The sequence below is a fragment of the Peromyscus californicus genome, unplaced genomic scaffold (genome assembly GCF_007827085.1).
Source record: "Peromyscus californicus insignis strain IS unplaced genomic scaffold, ASM782708v3 Scaffold_8__1_contigs__length_139910024, whole genome shotgun sequence".
NCBI lineage: Eukaryota > Metazoa > Chordata > Mammalia > Rodentia > Cricetidae > Peromyscus > Peromyscus californicus.
The window spans coordinates 69,174,806-69,199,040 of record NW_026294606.1 but is presented as its reverse complement, the minus strand read 5'-3'; the positions used below and the strand labels follow the sequence as shown (position 1 = coordinate 69,199,040).

The 24,235-nt window shown below is 36.1% G+C and overlaps 1 protein-coding gene across 1 annotated transcript in view; it reads right to left on the bottom strand.

The window, feature by feature from the left end:
* The window catches only part of Malrd1 (MAM and LDL receptor class A domain containing 1), a 605,236-nt gene that overhangs the window by 299,714 nt on the left and 281,287 nt on the right, over positions 1 to 24,235 (bottom strand). Inside the window, exons 24-25 of the mRNA XM_052729219.1 lie at positions 8,245 to 8,492; positions 4,716 to 5,007 (exon numbers count right to left, since the gene is read on the bottom strand). Of these exons, the coding sequence (XP_052585179.1) occupies positions 4,716 to 5,007; positions 8,245 to 8,492 (540 nt within the window). The remainder of the gene's footprint in view (positions 1 to 4,715; positions 5,008 to 8,244; positions 8,493 to 24,235) is intronic.

Sequence of the window (24,235 nt, the reverse complement as noted above, 5' to 3'; positions counted from 1 at the left end):
GTGGTTCCTTTGACTTACAAGTTATAGTCCATCCTCAGAGGAAGACAAGAAAGGTCCTCAGAGAAGCTCCCTGGATGTAGGGACTAAAACACAGCCAGGGAGGGCACTGCTTACTGACTTGCTGCCTATGAGTACTTAGCTTGCTTGGTTTCATCCTTTCTTTCTTCTTTATCTTTTTCTTGTAATCACAGAAATGAACTACTTTCCGAGTTCCTCTTACTCCAGTAAGAATGGAAGATCAAAAAAAAAAAAAAATGACAACACATGCTGGCAAGAATGATGGAAAGGGGAACACTCATTCATTACTGGTGGGAATACAAACTGGTACAGCCATTATAGAATCAGTGTGGAGAATTCCCTGGAAGCTGAGAATTGATCTAGCTCAAGATGCTGCTATACCACTCTTAGACATATACTCAAAGACTCTATATCCTGTTACAGAGATACTTGCTCATCCATTTTTATTGCTGCTCTATTCATAATAGGCAGAAATCAGAAAGAGCCTAGATGTCCATCAACTGCTGAATAGATAATGAAGATGTGGTATATTTACACAACAGGATATTATTTAACTGTTTAAAATTAAATTATTCAAATGGCAAGTAATTATTGCAAGAAATTATTCAATTTACAAGTAAATGGATGGAGCTGGAAAAAAAAACATACTGACTGAGGTAACTAAGATCTCCAAAGACAAATTTGAACATTTTATCTTATATGTGGATGTTTGCTTTTAAACTTTTGATGTGTGTGCTACAATCCGAATAATTATAGATGTTGGTACCTAGAAAGTGACGGGTGGGGAAGACAGGATCTTCCAATGAAGGGGGGATAGAATATAGTGTTTTGGAGATATAATTAGGAAACGAAAATAGGAGGATTAAGTGGGGAAGAAGATGAGAGAAGGGTAAAAGGGAATATGGGGTGGACAACTAACACCAGAGGCATTTTGAAGAACCACATGGAAACCTACTACTGTAGAAGCTTCCTAAAATACACAAGAAGATGAGAAGAATTTCAATGGAGTCACCATATAATGAGAGAGACAATGCCCTGACTAAACATCTATGTTATCAAGTAAAGCCTCCAGTGCAGGAATGATACCCCATAACTCTCCTAACACAACTTTCATTAGGATCAAAAGAATCCACTCAGATTTTCATTTGGTTAAGACGCCAACTTCTCTTAAAATATCAGGATCCTGAAAGATTCTATAAACTCACAATGAAGTCAATATTTCATATCAATTTCACATTAAACCTCCAGAATTTCACTCTTAATGGGTATGCTTATTAATGCATTGGTCTAATTTCTGAATGTAGTTAAGCATACACTAATAAATTACAAGAAAGTAAATAACATGCCCATTCATTTTATCTTCTTCACTTACATGTACATATCACAATCTGGATAGCTATTAAAACGTTCAACTATTTCATCTCTATTTTCAGAATGCTCCTTTGAGCATAGACTCTCTACTGTAGCCATCTTATCAATTTATAGCAGTGATATGCTTTATCTAACTTAATATGATTTAATGTTTTCCATAAATATATTAATATTTTTCTTATTTTCCATATCCTTTCTCATGTGTTTTCTAACACCATTCAAAATACTTCCTATGTGTGTTCATTTTGAGGGGAAAAAATACCCAAGGCAATTTTGACGTGTCCCATATTCCTCAGTTATTGAGATCCCTGCATGGCTGTTCATTCCTGCTGAATATCCACAGCCCACCTCCACAGTCTACATGACACCATCTCTTCTTTCTCATGATGTCTGGCCTGCCATTGCCACCCTCTCTACCACAATCCTCCTCTAATTCTACTGTGCCATGTGGACCTTAAGCTGAAGGGGTCATTTCCTCAGATAAGCAGAACCGTGGTTTCAAATTCCCACACATCCAATAAATGTATCAAATTAAGCATCCTATAAACATACTCTGAGGATTTGTTATACATCCTCAGGATTTAATCACAGTCTACCAGATACTATGGTTCTTTCTCTATTTTCCTTTGTCTCACTGACTTGTTATGAAGAACACAGTTTCCTTTCTAAATGTATTTTTTTATTATGAATGTGTGCCTGTGCATATAAATGTACCAAATGTGTGTCTGGTATCTGCAGAGGCCAAAGACTTGTGCCAGACCTCCAGAAACTAGAGTTATAGATAGGTGTGAATCATGTGGGTGCTGAGAGCTGAACCTGGATCCTATACAAGATCAGCAAATACTTTTAACTGCTGAGTCATTTCCACAGTCTCTGAATGTAAATTCTTTTATTTTATTTTCCATTAATCAATACTAAGTTATGTATATGTATGTGTGCATGGTGAGTGTGTGAATGTGTGTGTGTTGGTACAAATATGCATGTATGGACATACATGTGTTTATGTAAATTTGTACAAGTATTGGGGCCAGAAGTCACTATCAGGTGTTGTTCCCCAGGAACCACCTACCTTGTATTTTTTTTTTTGTCTATTTGGTTTGGTGTTTCTTGGGGTATGGTCTCCCACTGTTCCTAGGCCTCATTGATCAGGCTAACCCAGCTGGCAAGTAACCCTATGGATATGTCGATTTCTGTCTCCTCAGCATGGGATTGCCAGCCATGGGATTCCACACGCACACCACCACTTCTTCTAGGCATAAAGCTCAGTCCCTCACAGTTTGAAACAAATACTTCAGCAACTGTTCTATCCTCTCTATGCCTCATTAATCACAAATCTTAACACACATCAAATATGGTAAGGATAAACAAAGAATTTGACATTATTCACATATGCCATTAACTTCAGAATTAATATATAATTAGTATTATTTTGTAATAATTGTTTACTCAATGCAGGGACACTTTACTCAGCCTGGGAGGAGGGGACTGGTCCTGCCTGGACTGAATCTACCAGGTTGAGCTGAATCCCCAGGGAAGTCCTTGCCCTGGAGGAGATGGGAATGGGGGGTGGGCTAAGGAGAGGGCAGGGGGGGCACAGGAGGAGGGAGGACATGGGAATCCGTGGCTGATATGTAAAATTAAATCAAATTATAAAATAAAAAAAGAAAAAAATGATTTTTAGAAATATTTTATAAGTTTAAGGTCTCAATATACTCCAATAAAATTTAATTTACTTATCATGTATTCCATTTAGTAGTTGTTAGTTTAAAACTGAAATGAGTCCACAAAAAATATGTGGTCTCCTACCCCTTGAATATTTTCAGTTATTTTTCAGTAAGTTTAAGAACTTACTTTCTTATAGAACGGACTTGTATAACATCAGCATAGACAGCATTCTTATACTCCAATCACAAAGGAAGGCTATGCTTTCATAGGAGGTAGATTTACTGAGGAATCCAAACAACATTTCAGATAATCCATCTAAGCAGACTTACCACTCAATCTAATCTCGGTATCCTTATGTTTTTCTATGCTAGTCTATTTTCTAGGACTATTGCAGATCAAGGGCAGGTAATACTGTCTACTGAAAACTAGACTAAAACTTTCTTTCAATCGCATTTAAAGAGCACCTTTGTGATGAACAGAAAAAGAAAAGCAAAAGTAATGGAGTTCTCGTTTTTGATCAGCAGAAAAATCCAGACTAATAATTGAACTTATCCTGTGTGGAAGACATTTGTTTTTCTTAAGTATAAGAGAGATTTAGACAACAGCAGAGAACATGTCCAATTTCTACATTAAACATGTGGTTACATATTAACATCTGTCACAATTTAAATTTGCAAAATATTTTTTTATCATTTAAACAATACATGTTGTTTTTATGTCATATCAACAGTGTGTAGTTTCATGGTGTCCACTGTATTCTCATAACATTGCCACTGGACATATATATTGAAAATTGCTAACTCAATGAATTCCAATATTACTTTCAAGAAATCACTAGATATTTCAGGGTAAAAGAACATGTGGATGTTTTAATATTTAAAGTATTTTAATATATACATTCAGCCATTCAAATAGATACACCCACTGGTCTACAAAGACTAAGCAATTACAGACTGTTCATGATTTGTCTTGGTTCAATAATCTTTTTTCCCTTTTTATGATGGGAGAATATAACTAGCATTTCATGAAAACTATTCCAAACATTTCACTGTTTGAACTTAACCTGGGATATCAATGCATGGGTACTCTCCTGGTGTTGGAAGAAGTAGATCTCATCAGCTGTGAAATACTAGGTAAAGCATCTGATTCACTGCAATGTACCCTGTGGTTAAGCTATGATATTCAGCAGCTTAGCTGTATTAAATGCACAATTTGCTTGAATTATTTTCAACTTACTGGTGGTTTTATTAGAGAGTAACCTCCTTGTGCCTGGAAAAGCACATAACCAGAATAATATCTAATTAAAACAGAACACCCCTGCTCTTGATTTTCGTTGTATTTTATTAAAATATATAGGAATATTTGATTAAGACTGATCTGATTTGAAATCAGATTCCTTTCAATAGAGTCTTCCGCTGCTTGACTTATCTAAGACACAACTGTCTAGACAGAGAACTCAGGAACTGGTAAATACAACAGGGCTTGGAGAAAATTTGGAAGACATTTTTTAAGTAAAGGCTTGGAAAACACGTTTTAGTTTAAAAACTTTTTTTTCATTATGAAACAATGCATTTTTAGGAATTTGCTTCATTTGCACCCATTTCCTTACCTTCTGCCTTACACCCTATAAAAACACAAAGGAAACACAACAGAGAACATACCTGTTGGGAGGGGAAGAGCCAAGTCTTCACTTGTGGAGCAGTGGGATGGCAGACAACTCTTTGTGAGTACAATGTCATCAAGTGCGATCGTACCAGGGTAGCCTTCCCCAACTCTGCCTTCGAATTTGAGTTGAAAGTCTTCATCACTAGACAATGATAATTCTTTTCTCTGCCAGAAATTGCCTTGTTCTTCAGTGAGATTAAGGAGTATCTTTGTGTGGTTTGTGACTGTCACCTGGAGCAAGATGAGGGCCCCAATGCCAGTGCCATACATGTGATAATTAAAAATGATCTGTAGCAAGAACAGGAAGTTACATATGATGAGTATAATTTCCACTTCAAAAAATATTTCAATATCCTCTTCTTTATTAACAGATCTGGAAGGCAAATTAAATGTGCACATTCTATTGATGCCTAAGCACTTTGGCACTGAATGAGGGAAGGACAGATAGTTTTGAATTATATGCAGGGAAGACAGTAATAAAGTTGAATAGAAATTCAGTAGAAAAATGAAGAGAGTTTATTCTTCTATTTCTAAAGCAAGATTCCTCAAGGTTAAAGATTTCATATTTTCTCTAAAATCCCCATGTTGGCAATTAACCTTAAATGCCAAAGTACAGAGAGATGGAAACTTTATGAAGCAATCAGTTCACGAGGGCTCTGTCTTCACTAATGGATCAATGACACCATGAGAGTGGCTTCATTATGGCCCAAATGGGCGTTTTTATGTTAAATGACAAAGGGATATTTTGTTTAGTCTACCACATTCTTAAACTAAAAGCACATTTTTTTGTTCTATAAGATGCATGGGATGCCATACAGTAAGTCCTGCAGAGTTGCTCTTACCAGATTTTACTTGGGATGCTAGAAAGAGGCATGAGCCTAACAGAACCTGGAAATTCCAAAACTATTAAAACTACTATTTCAAGGGATTCATATTCCAACATGTCAGAGACAGTTTACTAAAATATCAGTCATTGTGACACAGTGGAAGAGAGTGAAGGAAAATTCTGGGAAAAAGAAGAAAATAGCTTATAAACAATAGTGATTCAGAGCTTTTTAAAGCTTTTATTTTGCCAGGTGCCTGAGAGAAAATGATCATAGAAGGCACTCTTTATACAAGAAGAATACACTTTTGAAACACCAACAATTGTGCATATAATACACAGGAGAAATAGGATGAATGTGCTTACAGAGTTAAAGATATGATTAATTAATATGTGTAGTGAATTACTACAAAAGCCTGGACTAAGGAGAGCCATGTCACATGAATATTCAAATTTCCTAGCTGATGAAATAGCCAAGTGGTTTTCTTTATAAAATTATCTTCCAAGATGAATTTTATGATGGTTTTCTTGGGACACTAAAGCCTTCCTAGATTATTTATTTTAGTGATGAATATAAAGGCTTGGACCAACTCATGAAGCATCAACAGATACTAGGAATTCAGGACCAGCTTTGTGACTCACTGCTGTGTGGATCCCAGGCAGCCAGAGGCATCCCCTCCCAATGTTCTGCTTTGCATTCTTCTCATTTATATAAAAACTATGGCACACATATTTTGTATCTCCATCTCAAGGTGTTTTTGAGTCATGCCAATATGCTAATATGGAAACAACATCCTCATCTTTGTTTCCAGGGAGATTATTGATGAAAAAACATAAACTATCCCCAGGGTAATTAAGAAGGAATTAACATCTGCAAAATATTAAGTCTTCTAAACATTTTTTATATAAAATCTCCATTTTCTCAACACTTTTGATATTCTCCATGCTACTTGTCTTTCATAAATAAAAGAGAAAAAACAATTTAATTTTCTTTGATTAAAGATATTCTATAAGGTGAAAGAACACAGATAATTTTATCAAAAATTTCTGGTCATTCCGCTTATCTCATACAAATACTTTTCATCCTAGAGAACCAATAATTCTCAGGATGACCTTTTCTTGCCTATTTGTATTCAATCTATATCATGAATATTAACAAAATCAGCCATTTCTCTTAAAATTTTGATATTTTCAGGTATCCTTTAATATTCTCAGACACGTGCTTTAAATAAGAGCAACTGCAGTTTGGTGACCAAAGGGACATAGAGATGGATAAGATTTTTTTTTAGTTACTACAACAAAATAATTATTTTAAGCATTCATAGGAAATACTGAAATAGAAAAGCTTGGAAGTCAAACTATAATTTTATATGTTTCATGCTTTACTATTTAATTAAATGTGTAGACTAACTTGCAATTTTGAGATTTTTTTCTAGGGATAGATTCATCTAAATTTATAGACATAGACTTAACATATACGAAATCTGGTATGTCAGGCTTTTAATTCTGAGAAAGTGTCAGTTCTTTGCAAGACAGAAAATGCATATAAAAAGGATGCTTTATTAAATTTCAATTTGGTACCAAACGAAAGTGTAATCCTGTTGTGTGATTTCTCACTTCCATTCTAAACGTCTGACCACATTCTTCTCTAAAACTCTCATCTAGTTCCTCTTTTGTAAAACCTCACTGCCCAGCTGAGAGCAGAGATTGCTCTGCGAGAATACAATTGTGAAGTCAGCTTAGGATGAGACAGAAAATCCCCTTTGATGAACTAAAGGTTTGCCAAGGATTAAGACTGATGGCGATGATGAAGGTTGATCCACAGTTCTCCTTGGGTTACAGCTACCTTTACTGTGCGCATGGAACAACAAAGAGCATGGTTAGGAAGATCGTAACAGTTTAGATTGTGTAACTTTCATCTAACCTGAAGTGTTCAGCAAAAACCTCTTTGAATGTAATTTACTTCCTGTCAGTGTTCAAATATTGGGGAATATCCAACTCAGTATTATGTATGCTGTCACATAATTTTAATGTTATCTATCTCATACTACAAATAAGTAGCATATTTATTTAAAAGTCTCTTGTAAGCCAAGAAACAGAGCAATCACTTCTAAGAGCTTACTTTATAGTTGGTACCTTAAATTACATTTAATTATGTTGAGTCCTTTAGCTGAGAAACCTTAGACATTTATTCAAATTTTTATAGGTTATGAAGTCATGTTTTTTCTTGCCTATAATTTTACTTTCTTGTTTTAAGGACCAAATCTACTCTTTCCCTCTCTGAAAAGACTTCTCTCTTTTATAGATAGCTTTAACTACCTCAGAGTCTTGGATATATTATTTATATATTGCCTATTATTTATTTTTCTTAGTGGTGATCATGAAGTTCTCATGTTTCCATAACCACAAAACTCCTAGAAGGAACAAAACTGGTATTTTGCTTACTTTGTATTATATATAACCATGAGTAGTTAACCATGGCATTTTTCCAGTCATTTCTAAAATTCTGAAATCTGTATAGTATATTCATAAGAGAATTTCTCTAATAGTTCTAATAATCATTCCTATTTATTCCTTTTCCCCTCAAAAATGTTATGCTGAGTAAGTGTGAATACACATCTTCTCTAGTCTTAGGCACTCTTATTTCTGTACATGACCTTTTTCAGTAGTTGTTTTAAGATTCCTGAATTTGTCCTTCATACCTTGCAGTCTTTGCTTCTCTTGCTTATAACTGGGCTTGAAATTATAGCTGCTTTCATGGGTTGCTGTGCGAAAAGGCTTTTGAGAAGGATGTAATGACCAGAAGAATTTCCGAGAGTATGGTCCACAGCTGGCTCTATGCCTGTAGTTGGGATGTTGCTTGCTTTCAGACTCCAGTCAATGTCCTCATCCTGATCCTGCTTCCAGGCACAAAGGTCAAATTCGAAGTCACATCGTTCACTAGAGGCACCTGGAAAAATGGCAAACTCATGTTGGGAGGGAAGAAAAACTATCTTTAAATAAACTTTTTTTTCTTTTATTTTCCCTAAATTTTTTTTCATTTTTTTCCCATTTTACTGAAAATATATTCTTTTCTCATACAACATATCCTAATTATAGTTTCCTCTCACTCCACTTCTCTCAATTCTTCCCCATCTCCCCTCTCCTCTGAATCCACTCCCATTCTGTCTCTTATTAGAAAAGAACAGGCTTCTAAGAGATGACAATCAAACATGACAAAATAAAATATAATAAGATGCAGCAAAAATTATCATATCAAAGTTGGACAAGCAACCCAACAACATGAAGAAAAGAGTCCCAAGAGTTTGAGACCTACTCTTTCTCACGGTCAAGCTTCCACTAAAATACTAAGCTGAAAGCTGTAATATATATGCAAAGGACCTAGTGCAGAGTCGTATTGGCCTTGTGCTTGCTGCTTCAGTCTCTATGAGCTCATATGTGCCTTGCTCAGTTGATTCAGGGACTTGTTCTGTTGGTGTCCTCTATCCCCTCTGGCCCTTACAACCTTTCCACCTCCTCTTCTGCAGGATTCCCAGAGCTCTAAGGAGAGGGATCTGATAGAGACCTCCTTCTAATGACTTATCATCATACCCAAAGATCAATGAATCATTCAATCTTATCTGTGATTTTTCTACTTGCAGTGGATAGCGTTTAACACAACTAGCCATAGTGCAGAGAGTAAGAGATTTCAGAGGGCTCAGGCCAAAAGGGAAAATATACTTCATTCCCCGCAACAGGCTCAAGGATTATTGTGGAAGGTAGGCTGAAAGAGTGTAAGATCCTGAGATAGTAGATGACTGCTAGGAAACGTTATCTCTGTACAAAGCAGGGAGCTGCACATATGAACTTGCAGCAGTTGTAACAGCACACACAGAACATATGCAAGACAAAGTGAAACCAAATCCCACTTGTGGTGATATTTTATCTGAGGATCAGAGGAAAAAGCCAGCTACTATATTAGACATAGAAGTCAGGCAATGATAGCACACATCTTTAATCCTGTCACTTGGGAGGCAGGGATCTGTCTGGATCTCTGTGAGCTCAAGGCTACACTGGGAACAGAGCCAGGCATGGTGGCACATACCTTAAATTCCAACAGTAGTTAACCATAAAGGTCTGGAGGTCTGTACAGACAGACAGGAAATGACAGAGCTGGGCAGGAAGAGGAAGTAAATTAGCTGGGCAGAGAAAGGAAATGAGTTAGCAGAATAGAAAGGTATATAGGATTGAGTATACAGGAAGTAGGTCTGTTTGGAAGTGGAACATCAACAGGGTGAGGTGAGGTTGGCTTGTGGCTTGTCCTATACCTCTGATCTCTCAGTCTTAACCTCAATTTCTGGCTCTGTGTTTCTTATTAATAAGACTGTTTAGCAATTTGTCTACACCCAGTAACTCAGGAGTGGGGGAGTGAGGGGGGGCATACAATTCCACCACTAGCCATGGAGCACTTGGCAATTGTCAGCTTCTAGGAGAGGAAGAGACAGTTTTCTCTGAGAGTGTAGCCCTTGGTAAGTAGACCACTCTCCAGTGGAAGGCCACACATCCAAGAATATCTGGGCATCACAAATTGGTCTTGAAGGATTTAAGAACAGCAGCAAAGGACAAAGATGGATGCAGAGGGAGAGGGAAGGATCTGGGAGGAGTTGGAGAAGGAGATTGAATATGATCAAAACACATTGCATGAAACTGTCAAGGAACTAATACAAATAAGTACATAATTCAAAATCATGGATCCCTTGTTGTGTCATGCAATAATAAAAACTCTGAAGTGATATGTTCACAGCAATGTTTAAATATAATAGTTTAGTTTGTTATATACAGTTGTGGCCATGGCTCACATAAGTTTATATTTTATAAACTAGCACTAGTCTCATAGCCATTAAGAAAAAAGTTGTTTTGGCCATCCTGGGTTTTTTGATTTTCCATATGAAATTGAGTATTGTTCTTTCCAGGTCTGTGAAGAATTGTGTTGGGATTTTGATGGGGGTTGCACTGAATCTGTAGATTGCTTTTGGTAAGATTGCCATTTTTACTATGTTAATCCTACCTATCCATGAGCATAGGAGATCTTTCCATTTTCTGACATCTTCTTCAATTTCTTTCTTCAGGGACTTAAAGTTCTTGTCATACAGGTCCTTCACTTCTTTAGTTAGAGTTACCCCAAGGTATTTTATATCATTTGTGGCTATTGTAAAGGGTGATGTATCTCTGATTTCTTTCTCAGTCCATTTGTAATTTGTATATAGGAGGGCTACTGATTTTTTTTTTGAGTTAATCTTATATCCTGCTACATTGCTGAAGGTGTTTATAAGCTCTATGGAAGCTTTTGTAGGGCAAAGGACATGGTCAGTAAGAAAAAATGACAGCCTACATAATGGGAAAAGATCTTCATCAACCCCACATCTAACAGAGGGCTGATATCCAGAATATATAAAGAACTAAAGAAATTAGACATCAAAATACCCAACAGTCCAATTAAAAAATGGGCTATAGAGCTAAACAGAGAATTTTCAACAGAAGAAGCTCAAATGGCTGAAAGACATATAAGGAATTGCTCAACATCCTTAATCATCAGGAAAATGCAAATCAAAACAACTCTGAGATTCCATATTTCATCCGTCAGAATGGCTAAGATCAAAAACACTGAAGACAGCTTATGTTGGAGAGGATATGGAGGAAGGGGAACTCTCCTCCACTGTTGATGGGAATGCAAGCTTGTACAGCCACTTTGGAAATCAATATGGTGCTTTCTTAGAAAATTGGGAATCAGTCTCCCTCAAGACCCAGCTATTCCACTCTTGGGCATATAACCAAGGAATGCTCAATGATACCACAAAGGCACATGCTCAACTATGTTCATAGCATTATTTGTAATAGCCAGAACCTGGAAACAACCTAGATGCCCTTCAACTGAAGAATGGATAAATAAAATGTGGTACATATACACAATGGAGTAGTACTCAGCAGAGAAAAACAATGACATCATGAGATTTACAGGCAAATGGATGGAAGTAGAAAAAATCATCCTGAGTGAGGTAACCCAGACTCAGAAAGACAAACATGGTATGTAGTCACTCATAAGTGGATACTAGATGTAAAGCAAAGGATAACCAGACTGCAACTCACAACTTCAGGGAGGCTACCTAGTAAACAGGACCCTAAGAAAGACACATTGATTGCCCAATGACAGAAAAATAGACGATGAGAGCTACATGAGCAAACTGGGAGTGGTAGGGGTAATGGAGGGCGAGGGTCAGGGGAAAGAGAGCTTAGGGGAGAGGGAGGTCCCAGCTGGATCAGGAGCAGTGTGGGAGAGTGGAGAGGGAGATACCATGATGAATGAAGACCCCAGAGCAATAGGAAGAAGCAGAGTGCTAGAGAGGTCCCCAGAAATCCACAAAGATGCCCCCACTGCAGACTAATCGCAATGGTCGAGAGAGTGCCTAAGCTGACCTGCTCTGGTGATCGGATGGCCGAACACCCTGGCTGTCATCATAGAACTCTCATCCAGTGTCCGATGGAAGTGGATGCAGAGATCCACAGCCAAGCTCCATGTGGAGCTCTGGGAGTCCAATCGGCAAGAGAGAGGAGGGATTGTATGAGTGAGAGATGTTGAGACCATGGTTGGAGGAAGCACAGGGACAAATAGCCAAACTAGTGGAAGGGCATGAACTGTGATCCAATGGCTGAGGAGCCCCCATGGAACTGGACCAGGCCCTCTGGATAAGTGAGACAGTTGATTAGCTTGAACTGTTTGGGAGGCCCCCAGGTAGTGGAGCCAGGACCTGTCCTTTGTGCATGGGCTGACTTTTTGGAGCCTGAGGCCTATGCTGAGACACTTTGCTCAGCCTTGGTGTAGGGAGGAGGGGACTGGACCTGCCTTGGCTGAGTCTGCCAGGCTGGGCTGACTCCCCAGGGGAGACCTTGCCTTGGAGGAGGTGGGAGTGAGGGGTGGACTGCAGGGGAGGGCTGGGAGGTGGGAGGAGGGAGGACAGGGGAATCCGTGGCTGATATGTGAAATTAAGTTAATTATAATATAAAAATACTATAAAAAATGAAAAAAGTTGTAACGTTGTACACCTTTTCTCCTTGAAATATGTATTAAATCAGTGAAATTAACTATTTCTTTTCTTTCATCTTTGTTACTTGTGTCTCAGTAAAAACATTAGGAATGCTATTATTAAGTAATAAAATTTAACTTAAGAAATACTGCCTGAAACAAAAATTATAATTCATCACTTTATTTTTATTCAAATAAATATTTTTATTAAGAGATTTTCTATTCATTTTACATACCAACCACAGATTCCTTGATTCCTCTGTCCTCCCTCCTCCCACCCCCCAGCATTCTCCCCCAACCCACCCCTCACTTCCTGCCTCCTCAAAGGCAGGGTCTCCCCTGGGGAGTCAGCAGAGCCTGGTATATTCAGTTGAGGCAGATCCAAGCCTCTCCCCCCTGCACCAAGGCTGCACAAAGTGACTCACCATAGGCATTAGGCTCCAAAAAGCCAGGTCATGCACTAGGGCCAGGTGCCGATCCCACTGCCTGGGCCCCCTAAACAGTTCAAGCTAAACAACTGCCTCACCTATCCAGAGGAACTAGTCTAGTACCATGGAGGCTCCTCGGCTATTGGTCCACAGTTCATGTGTTTCCACTAGTTTGGCTAGTTGTCTCTGTACTTTTTCCAGTCATGGTCTCTACATCCCTTGCTCATTGAATCCTTCCTCTCTCTCATTGATTGGACTCCTGGAGCTCTGCCTGGGATCTGGATGTGGATCTCTGCATCTGCTTCCATCAGTCACTGGATAAGGGTTCTATGATGACAGTTAGGGTATTCAGCCATTCGATCACCAGAGTAGGCCAGCTCAGGCACCCTCTCAACTATTGCCAGTAGTCTATGGTGGAGTCATCCTTGTGGATTCCTGGGAACCTCCCTAGCACTCTGTTTCTATCTATTCCCATGGTGTCTTCATTTATCATGCTATGTCTTTCCTTGCTCTCCCACTCTGTTCCTATTCCAGCTGGAACCTCCTGCTCCCATAATTCATCACTTTAATTCTTTAATCTAGACATGGAAAATTTGTGGAATTTTACATAAAAAGTAAAATATGTAATAATTTGAATTAGTTATTACAGTAAGTTGCAGAAATTAAAGGTTAAGTTGCATTGAATGCCAAACTATCTCCCATATGTTCTCTTGAATATTTTATTACTTGGATTGTTTAAGATATTTTTCTTTCATTTCTATGTTTGTAGCAGTTACACAGACATCTCTTAATATTTACATAATAAGCTATAAACCTAACAGTGATGATGAAGATGTTTCAGAATTAAGTCATATCCTACTATCAGTCATGAATTGCAAATTATTTGCTTAGGACACATTAAAAAACCTTTAAAAATTTTTTGATGATTATATTATTTATTATTTTCCCTTTACTTCCCTCCTTCCAAACTCTTCCATATACCCCTCCTTGCTCTTTTTCATTAATTATTGTTACCTACATATGTATATATGTATACCTATGGCCATTTTAAAGACATATTTTAGCCTGAATAGAACCAGAGTATGAATAATTTGCTCTAGTGTAGCAATATATATCATTTATAATTATTTTCAAACAATAATGTCTGATTAATTTGTACTTAAATATTAATGAAGAAATGAAATGAAAGCATAAATATATGTGAGGCAGTATCCAAACACTGAAAGCTCTTGTGAAAAACCTTTGCAGCGTTTCCACCTGCATTCAAACAAATAGCACTCCTGCGAAGAAAGTTTATTTGGACAACTGTTTGAGTTATCCTGAGGCAATTTTATCTAAATGAGAATGTGAATTATTTTATCATCAAAACTCCAGGAGCCATCCTCTCTAGCATACTGGCCAAAGAAAAACTAACAAAAGCATGTAGAAGGGGCAGTAATTTCCAGATAAAGAACTTACTGCACAATACCCTTCGAAAGAGTTCTTTCTAAATTCTTTCTACGTACCGTCAAAGGAATATATTTTATTTATGGACATATTCTCATCACTAATCAGATAAAGCTTAAATTAAGAAACTGTTTCTATAGGTTATGATGTGAAGAATTTGAAATACATAGGTTTTATGATTATTGTACCATTTGGAATGTTGTTATCTTTTGTTGTTACTTTTTATCATTTTGGAGACAGACTAGTGATTTTTAGATCTTTCCTCTCACCACATTAAACACCCAATTTTATGGTAGCTGTTGAATGTCTGAGGACACTTTGGGTTATGTTATCCTATGGCTGTTTTGACATAGCACAAATCCAGTACCATTTTCTTGTTCTCAGTTGGAAACAGAAGCCTCCCTAATATCGCTCCATAATCTGATTTCTTAAACTGTCTTGTTTTGTTAATATGTTTCCATAAAAACTGTTTTTTATAGTGTGGGTCCAGACTTGAATCCAAAGTTGATGGTATGGGTTCTAACAGCTAGGCTTATAAGCTGTGTTCTTTTCTTTTTGTTCTCTCATAAAATACATTCCAACAGCAGCCTCCTGTAGACAAGTTTCTAAAGGATCTTATTAAATAAAACCACGGAGCCAGGTATAGGGGTAAAAACCTGAGAGATCAGGGAAATAGAGAGGAAAGCCACAGCTAACCTCACCTCACCAACTCCACAGCTTCCCTTGATGAGCTACTTCCTGTCTACCCATGCCTATATGCTTTGCTGTTCTGCCACCTGATTTGCTCTCTCTGTCCAGCTACATCACCTCCTCTTCCTGCCCAGCTCTGTCAGTTCCTGTCTGTACAGACCTCCAGACCTCCATGGTTAACTAGTGTTGGAATTTAAGGCATGTGCCACCATGCCTGGCTCTGTTCCCAGTATGGCCTTGAACTGACAGAGATCCAGACAGATCCCTGTCTGCCAAGTGATTAGATTAAAGGCATGTGCTACCATTGCCTGACTTCTATACAGTGGCTAGCTTTTTCCTCTGATCTCCAGGCAAATTATGTTTGGAGACACAGTATATTGGGGGACACAATACATCACCACAGCCTCCTCTCCCTCCACTCCTCCCAGTTCCCTTTGCTATACCTCTTCTTTCCTATTTTTATCTTCAGCTTAGGTATTTCCTGCCTTTTGAAGCATTATAATGTTATCAAGAGATGTTTCTAGAGAGAACAGCCTTATTCCTATGTGAGGGTCTGCCAACACCTGTCCACAAAATGTTAGGCTGCAAAGTAAGAGCCATTTTCTCAGACTCTTCAACTACCCTTTAGAGATGGTTCTGATTTTGTGAAATTAAATATACTTTTGTTCAATACTCATTTGAAAAGTACTTTAGAGTATATATGTGATTATCTCAGCTCAGCATTTTCAACATTTAAATTAATAGTTTTATTGAATGTTCATCAAGTAATATGGCCCATTCAATATTAATACATAAATTTATAATATAAATTTGTGGCAAATGTTGCATTCAGTTTTCAAATATTCTATGCCTTTTTAAACCTAAGAATCAAAACCTAACAGAAGTATCTTGAAAAAATGAATCAATAATTGAGTTTTTATTTTTTGTTTGTTTCATATAGAAATATCTTTTAAAATAGTGGGTTATGTTGTGTAGGAGAAAAGTACTAAATCATATCTTCATTGTATCTTTTTCCTTTAAGCATGCAATTGTTTTGACTCAGAAGTCCATGCTAAATTGATTGGTTACTCATTCACCTAACTTTAAATCTTAGTCCATATTTTAATTATCTATATGCCATTGCCTACACTACTACTAGGCATATTTCCATACCATCATTTATTAATTTATTTTACACTGTGTAACTTGGTGTCTAATCCATCACAAATTAGACATATAATTTTTATTCATTGTCGTTTCTATTTTTGTCTTTTGTGATATCTATTATCTCAATTTTTGCATCTTAATATTTTTATCTTAAGAAAGATTTGTACTTCTTGATTATGGAATTACTCTTTTATACATAATTCCTGCTTAAAATTTCACTTATAAATATAACTGCTATTTTGATAATTCTTCCTTGTCTTGTCTAACTCCATTCTCATCCGCCTCTTCTTCTCCTATTGCCTTTTACCTTTTTCACACAAATCCTCTTTCTACATATTTAATAAGCATGGTATATATTAACTTGATTTGTCCAATGAAATTGAAATAACTACATTTTAGAAGAATGAAATTACTCCAATAATCTTTAATCGTGTTACTTCAGAAGTCTCTGGATAATAGTACAGAAGTAGTTTTAGAAAGTGTGTGTGGCTACTCTTTGATTCTCTCAATATTGTTCATTGTAGAAGCTCTTTTATTGAGGTCCTGCACTGTCCATATTGCAATTTCTAGTGCATTAATAGATCATAATTACTGTGAGCTTTTATAATGAAGTAGAATTCCTTCTTACCCTACTTTTGGCCCTGTGACTCTCACTCTCCAATCATTACAATATTTAAACAATTTCAACAGCAACAATCCAGGATACCACTCATTATTATATCCCAACTCCTATTGTCTTTCTAGATATAGCCCAACCCCCTGTGCCCATGTTGGTCCTCATTATTATGATTGAAAACAAGGCTCTCTTTACTTTATATAATATTCTTTCTTACTTTAAGAAAGTAATTACCTAAGGAAAAGTATATGCAACTCATTTTGTTAAAATTGTAAAGAGAAAACTGACTCTTGAAATGTTAGACATCTGTTTAAGCTATTAAAAAAGAAAAGTTATTTTATATTGACCATTGGAATTCAGCAAGTATACACTCACATGTAACAGTATTTTTGTATGGATAGTGAGCTCATTAGTTTTTTATCAACTTGACACAAGCTAGATTAATATCAGAAGAGGATCCTCGGTTGAAAAAACTGCTTCCATCAGACTGCCTATAGGCAACTCTGTAGGACATTTTCTGGATTAAAGATTGATTTTGTTGGTCCCAGTTCACAGGGAGGTAGTGTCACACACGGGCAGGTGGTACTGAGTTACTCAAGAAAACATTCTGAGCAAGCCATAAAGAGCAGTTAGTAAGCCATGGTCCTCTTTGGCTTCTGCATCAATTCCTACTGCCCAGGCTGTCATGAGCTTCTGTCTTGACTTCTCTTAGTGATGGACTGTGACCTGATAGTTGAAAACTGAAATAAACCCTTTCCTGTCCAAGCTGATTTTAGTGATGATGTCTTATCACAGTAATACAAACCCTGACTAAGAGAGATAGTGAGAGTACATTTGACTTTAAAATGCGTTAGAAGAGGATGTTTGGAGAATATGTAAACACAAAATAAAATTTTCATACTGAGCAGAGTAGTTTTGATAAGCTTGATAACTTATAGAAAACATAACATAGTAATAGTTTATTGTGAGTGAATGTCAAATCATATTTCTAATTTAAAATATTAATGCCTGAGCTAGGTGTATGCCAGGGTAACTATAGGAAGAAATAGGTTTGACACCATTAAATATGAAAAATTCCAACTGTAGTTTCTAGAATTGTAGTTTATAGAACTAACATTCAGTGATTACCAACTTCCTTCCTTGTTATTAACTCAGCAGAGGTTTCTGACTCCTCATGTTCTTACTCCATGCACAGTCAGCAATGGACTTTTAGAGAAGAGCATCACTTGCCTTTGGTGATCACCAGGATTGGGTGTTTTCCCATTTCCCTTCTGCTGCCTCTGATTCTGTCACTTTTGTAAGCATTCTCCTATTAACTCTTGCTGGTATCTGGGATTATTCAGGCTATTCCTGTTGTCTATACTCTCTATGCTATTTATCTACTGATTGTATATTTTATTACCATTATGTATACATGAATTTCTAGGCAGTCTTATTAAATAAAAAAACATTAAGCCAAATATAGGGCTAAAAGCCTTAGAGATCAGGGACATAGGAATAGCCACCAACTAATCTTACCTCACCACGCCGCAGCTTCCAAAGTGAGCTACTTCCTGTCTACCCATGCCTTTATGGCCTTGCTATTCTGCCCTTTCATTGGCTCTTAGCCCAGATACCTCACTTCCTTGTTACTGCCTGTCTGTACAGACCTCCAGGTCTCTATGGTATGTGTCACGACACTTTTGTGTTTACCTAAAATGGCTTGGTATTTCCTCTGATCTCCAGACAAACTTTATTTATTAACATACGAATAAAATATCACCACATTTCATCACAAATAAAATATTAGCACAATTATGGCTATAATATAATACACATATAGTACATATTCTATTTTTATTACCATCATGTATGGATATAATACAACTACATATAATATATAATATTATATAATAGTATGTGTATGTATGTTCCTGACATTATAAAAACTATAGAAATGTCTTTCTCAAGCCCAAGATATTTGTGGCCAGCTCTTGAATGGTAACATTTCTAACAGTATTGGATACTTGTCAAGTTATAAGTCAATATATGAAGTTGTGAACTTTTAAAACTTTTTTGTCCTTCTTTAACTAAGGATAGTGGATGAAATTGCCAGCAATCCACTCACCAAACCTAGATATTCCCCACAGTTAAGTAATTCTCACATCTATAAGGTCTTCCTCCCAATATAAATTAACTTCATTTTCATCAAAAGTACTTGACACAGTTGTGTCTTTAATAGATTGTTCATGTGTCTTTCTGTGATCCTCAATTTCTAAAGTCGTCCACAGCATATACTGTCAGAGTACTGTCTCTAAAACTCACCTTTGATGGCACCACTCTTCTGATTATGTTGTTTAAGTGGCTTTAAAGCATCCATTTCTTTGCATTGGTTCACTCCACCTGTTTGTCTCCTTTGATTTCTATCTAGCTGTATTCTATCTGAAATGGAATGTCCCAGGCTAACCATATCAGTTCATGATAATCTTTTTCACTTTTGCAACTGTGTAAGCCACTCTGTAATTCATACCATCTGGAATTATCTTCAACTATTTTTTTTTATATACCACCTCATACTCCTTCTTAGACACAATTAACCCAAGACCAATTAAAGACATATAAACTGTTAAAATTCTTAGGCTGTTGGAGTTTTCTAGATAGTCAAGAATTACAAAAATCATTGTGATGGTATAGTTATTGTTAACCTACTTCAGCATTTCTTGGATAGTCAAGGAAATTTTTAAACAGCCAATGGAAGAAATAGTGAATTATAGAGGATTAGGTTGGTGCATGTAAGATACACTCAAAGCAGCCGGGCGGTGGTGGTGCACACCTTTAATCCCAGCACTCGGGAGGCAGAGCCAGGCGGATCTCTGTGAATTCGAGGCCAGCCTGGGCTACAGAGTGAGTTCCAGGAAAGGCGCAAAGCTACACAGAGACACCCTGTTTCGAAAAAAACAAACAAACAAAAAAGATACACTCAAAGCATTCAAGAATACCTTAACTGATTTATTCAGAATATGATAAAGGGTACTACGGACATATAAATTCAACTTTACCAATTTTTTAATATTTAGGTTTTCCTATTAAGAAGTAGAAACTTCAAGAAATGTTACTATCAAAAGGCCATAGTAAGAAAATATGCAAACACTGATTTAGCATTAGAAAACTATACCAAGGGATATCTGGTAGCCAAGAAAGCTTTTTAATTTGAGACAGTGTGCTCTCCCTAGGAAAGCATTCAAGTGGGACTTAATTGACTCTTCTGCACTGTCTCCCAAGTCACAGAAGTTATAGAAATGATCTCTTTATTGGCTAGGACTACATTTGTCAATATATTTAAAAACAATTTGAAATACTCGGGCTGGTTGATCAATACACTTGTCCCAGAAAAGTTCTCACATTTTAGTAGAATGGAATAAGTGCTAGAATGGACAGTTTAAAAAGTAAGGTTGATTATGATATAGTAAAAATGAATCCTTCAGAATAATCTTCATGTCATATCCAGTTTTAAAGGGCTTGAAGTAATTTTTAAGATTCATACAATTCTATAATTATTCATAATTTAATCACCTTAACCTTGACATCTTTCTTACTTATATAAGGATTAATAGGTTTTCTATTATGTCTTCGTGTTTTCATTATTTAATTAATTGATTTTATGTATTTAAAAACTGACATGAAAGAAAAAGAGAAGAAACAGAAATCACCAGCAGGACTAAAGCAGGAGATATTCAAGAAGTTATGGCTATCAAAATTACTATATGTAGATTCTAAGAACATATATAAATACATAAATAAGCCAGTTACTTGAAAAGCACATAGGTATACATTAAAAACAGATATTTTGATTTGGTTTTGTTACTAATAAGAAAATGCAACTAATAATATTTTTTTCCTAAAAGTGACATTTCAAGGCTCAACTGGTCTTACTGGAGATTTCCAGGAAATATTCAGTTCAGACATATTGTAAGGAAAGACAAATGTCCTTATGTTCAGATGACATAATTGTTTACACAGAAACTCTAGAATGCATGACATAACTCAGAAATTCTATGCATTAACAGAAAATAACACGTAAGACAGACATATAAAATTAATTTTATTTTGTGAAACCTGGCAGTGAATATGAAATACTGTATACCACTTATAATATTTCAAAAGTATAATTATTAGGTATCAATCTATTAAATACAGATAAGATTTGTATGCTGAAACTAGTAATCACTAAAGAGAGAAGACAAAAAGTTAAGTAATGGAGAGAACTACACTCATAAATCAGAAGATAAAACACATGGAAGATGTTACTTCTCCCAGATCCTTTTCCTTATTTAATATAATTCTGAACAAATTAATATTTTATATAAATGATATCTTTCTAAACTATAAATTTAAAGTTAGGAGCACCATGATAAAAAATATGTATTAAAGGATAACAAAGTAAAGGATACCATTACATAGTTAAGGCATAACAAATTAGGAGGTGTCACTAGACATTTTTTAGTTATTATATAACTGTAATAATGAAGATTGTGTTATGCTAGTACAAGGGTAGATACTTTGTGATAGTCAGCTTTACATGACTGTCACTAATCTGATATAAAGCAACTCTTAAAACTGGACAGTTAATTTTGTTACACAGATCTGAAGGTAAGAGTCCATGCTCAGTTGGCTGAGCTTTATTTAGCCCACCTTCAGTGAGTAAGTCCATCATGATGGTGTCATGTGGCAGAGAAAGCCATGTAATTAATGATGATCAGGAAGCAGGCATGGGAGAAAGAGAGAGGCAAAGAGAAAGAACATTCTACAGTGTTCTAGGGAATGTCACCCAGTGACTCAGAATTCCCTCTAAGTTTATGTCATTGATGTTCTACTACATTCCCATAATGCCTTGCTGTGGACCAAATATTGAATTTATGAGTCTTTGGGGGACATGCTGGATCCAAACAAAAGATCATGTAAAAATCAACAGACCAGATGGAGCACAATGTACCTTTAGTCATTGTAATCAATTATTTTTGACATGGATGTACATGACAAAGTAATAATGAGAAAAGCAATTAAATGGAGGGCAGTCTTGATACTGTGAGAGTAATGGATAGCTATAGAGAAATAAGAGATCTTAGCTTGAACTTTGCCCATTTTACAAAAATAAACAAATTGGGTCATTGACTTAAATATAAAATATATATGATAAAACTTTTAGAAAAATAGGAGAAAATTTTAGAGGCTAGGACTTCTTCCAAAATTTTCCTAGATATTACTTCAAAACCACAATCCTGAAGAGGAAATATTTATACAATGGACTTCATAAAAATTAAAACTGTTTGCTGCCCAAATCTCTGTTGAAGGAATAGAAACACGATCTGGGGTTTAAGAGCAAATACTTTTTACCTATATAACAATAATGTATAAAACAGTCTTAAAAATTGTTTGGTAAAAATATCACTTAGAAAACAGCAAAAGAATAAAAAATCATTTTAATAAAAAGGAAATACAAATTTTAAAAACACACATGCATGATAAATCCCAGCATTTGGGAGGCAGTGGCAGGTGAATCTCTGTTCAAGGCCACCCTGATCACATAATGAGTTCCCAGCCAGTCAGAGGTTCATAGTGAGATACTATGTCAAAGCGACATTGTGGGAGCTAGTGTCCAAAAACAAGAAAATTATATTCAATATTATTATAAATAAGGGTAATACTGATTACAGTCATAGTGAGAACAGCAAAAATAAAAAGTAGTTACAATACCAATGTTTAGGTGTTGGAGAAAAGGCACCTCTACTCAGTGCTAGTGTTCATGCAAGATGATATACTTAATATTGGAAATAACAACATTGAATATAATATCCATATCATAGAACATGAGTAAGATATTTAAAAAAAATCATTTATATAGAGAATGTCAATGTATCTTGATGTCAATGTATCTTGATGGTATTATCCTGAGGGAAAAGAGACAGGAGGAGGCTAGCTCCATTGAAAAATGATAAAAACTAGATATCAAAATAGAACCCATATGCTGTGGGATGTTCTGTATGGCAAATGTGTTGCTAATTAATCAATAAATAAAACACTGATTGGCCATTGGCTAGGCAGAAAGTATAGGCGGGACAAGGAGGAGAATAAAGCTGGGAAGTGGAAGGCTGAGTCAGAGAGACACTGCCAGCCACCACGATGACAAACAGCATGTGAAGATGCTGGTAAGCCACGAGCCATGTGGCAAGGTATAGATTAATAGAAATGGATTAATTTAAGCTGTAAGAACAGTTAGCAAAAAGCCTGTCACGGCCATACAGTTTTTAACCAATATAAGTCTCTGTGTTTACTTGGTTGGGTCTGAGCTGCTGTGGGACTGGCAGGTGATAGAGATTTGTCCTGACTGTGGGCCAGGCAGGAAAACTCAAGCTACACCTGTAGTTTTCCAAAGCTAAGAATGGTGGAAATAAGTATAAATGTATGGGGTAGGCCAGAAGATATATTTATTAAGACAGAAACTACTAGCTGTGGTAATTATTACAAAATGAGCATATAATAAGATACAAGAAAGCTAAACACACAGGTTATGTCAAAAATTACTGTGTTAGTTGACACTTTACTGCAGTTCTGTTCTGTTATCAATGCTTTGACTACATGAAGGACATAGAAGACTTTTGTGCTATCTATGCATAGATCCTGGTAAATTCATATTATCTCAAAATTAAAAGAAAATTAATATAATTTTGCAATTATTACAGAGTGATCTCAGTAGGAATTTGTGATATAATTATTTCATTTGTAGTTCCTTATTTCCTTATCATTTTATTAAGCAATAATAATGACATAAAAAACTAATACTTTTGCTAACAATGTTTAAAAAGTTCGTACTAGGGTTAGAGAGATGTCTTAGTAGTTTGGAGCACAGGCTCCTCTGGCAGAAGACTGGAATTCTATTCCCTGTACTCACAAAGAGATTTACAACTGTTTATAACTGATGTTCCAGGGGTTCCAATGCCTTCTTCTGGCCTTTGTGGGCAATGCATACAGGTAATACACATACAGACATACAAAGCACTCCAAACAAATAAATTAAAATAATTAAGTCTTTATAAATATCTTCTACATGAAGTATATTTGTTAGCATATGAAAATATTTTACAGAGTATTTTGAAAAACTTCCCCTGATAATGCCAAACTTCTGAAAACTTAAAATTAATTTTACATACATAAAGCATTTGAGTGAGCAATAAAAGCAACTTGTACATAAATTCTTCTTCTCTATTGACAATCTGAGTGCAAAATTTGGACAATAATACCCTACTGCGTTATGCAAAATACTGCACAAG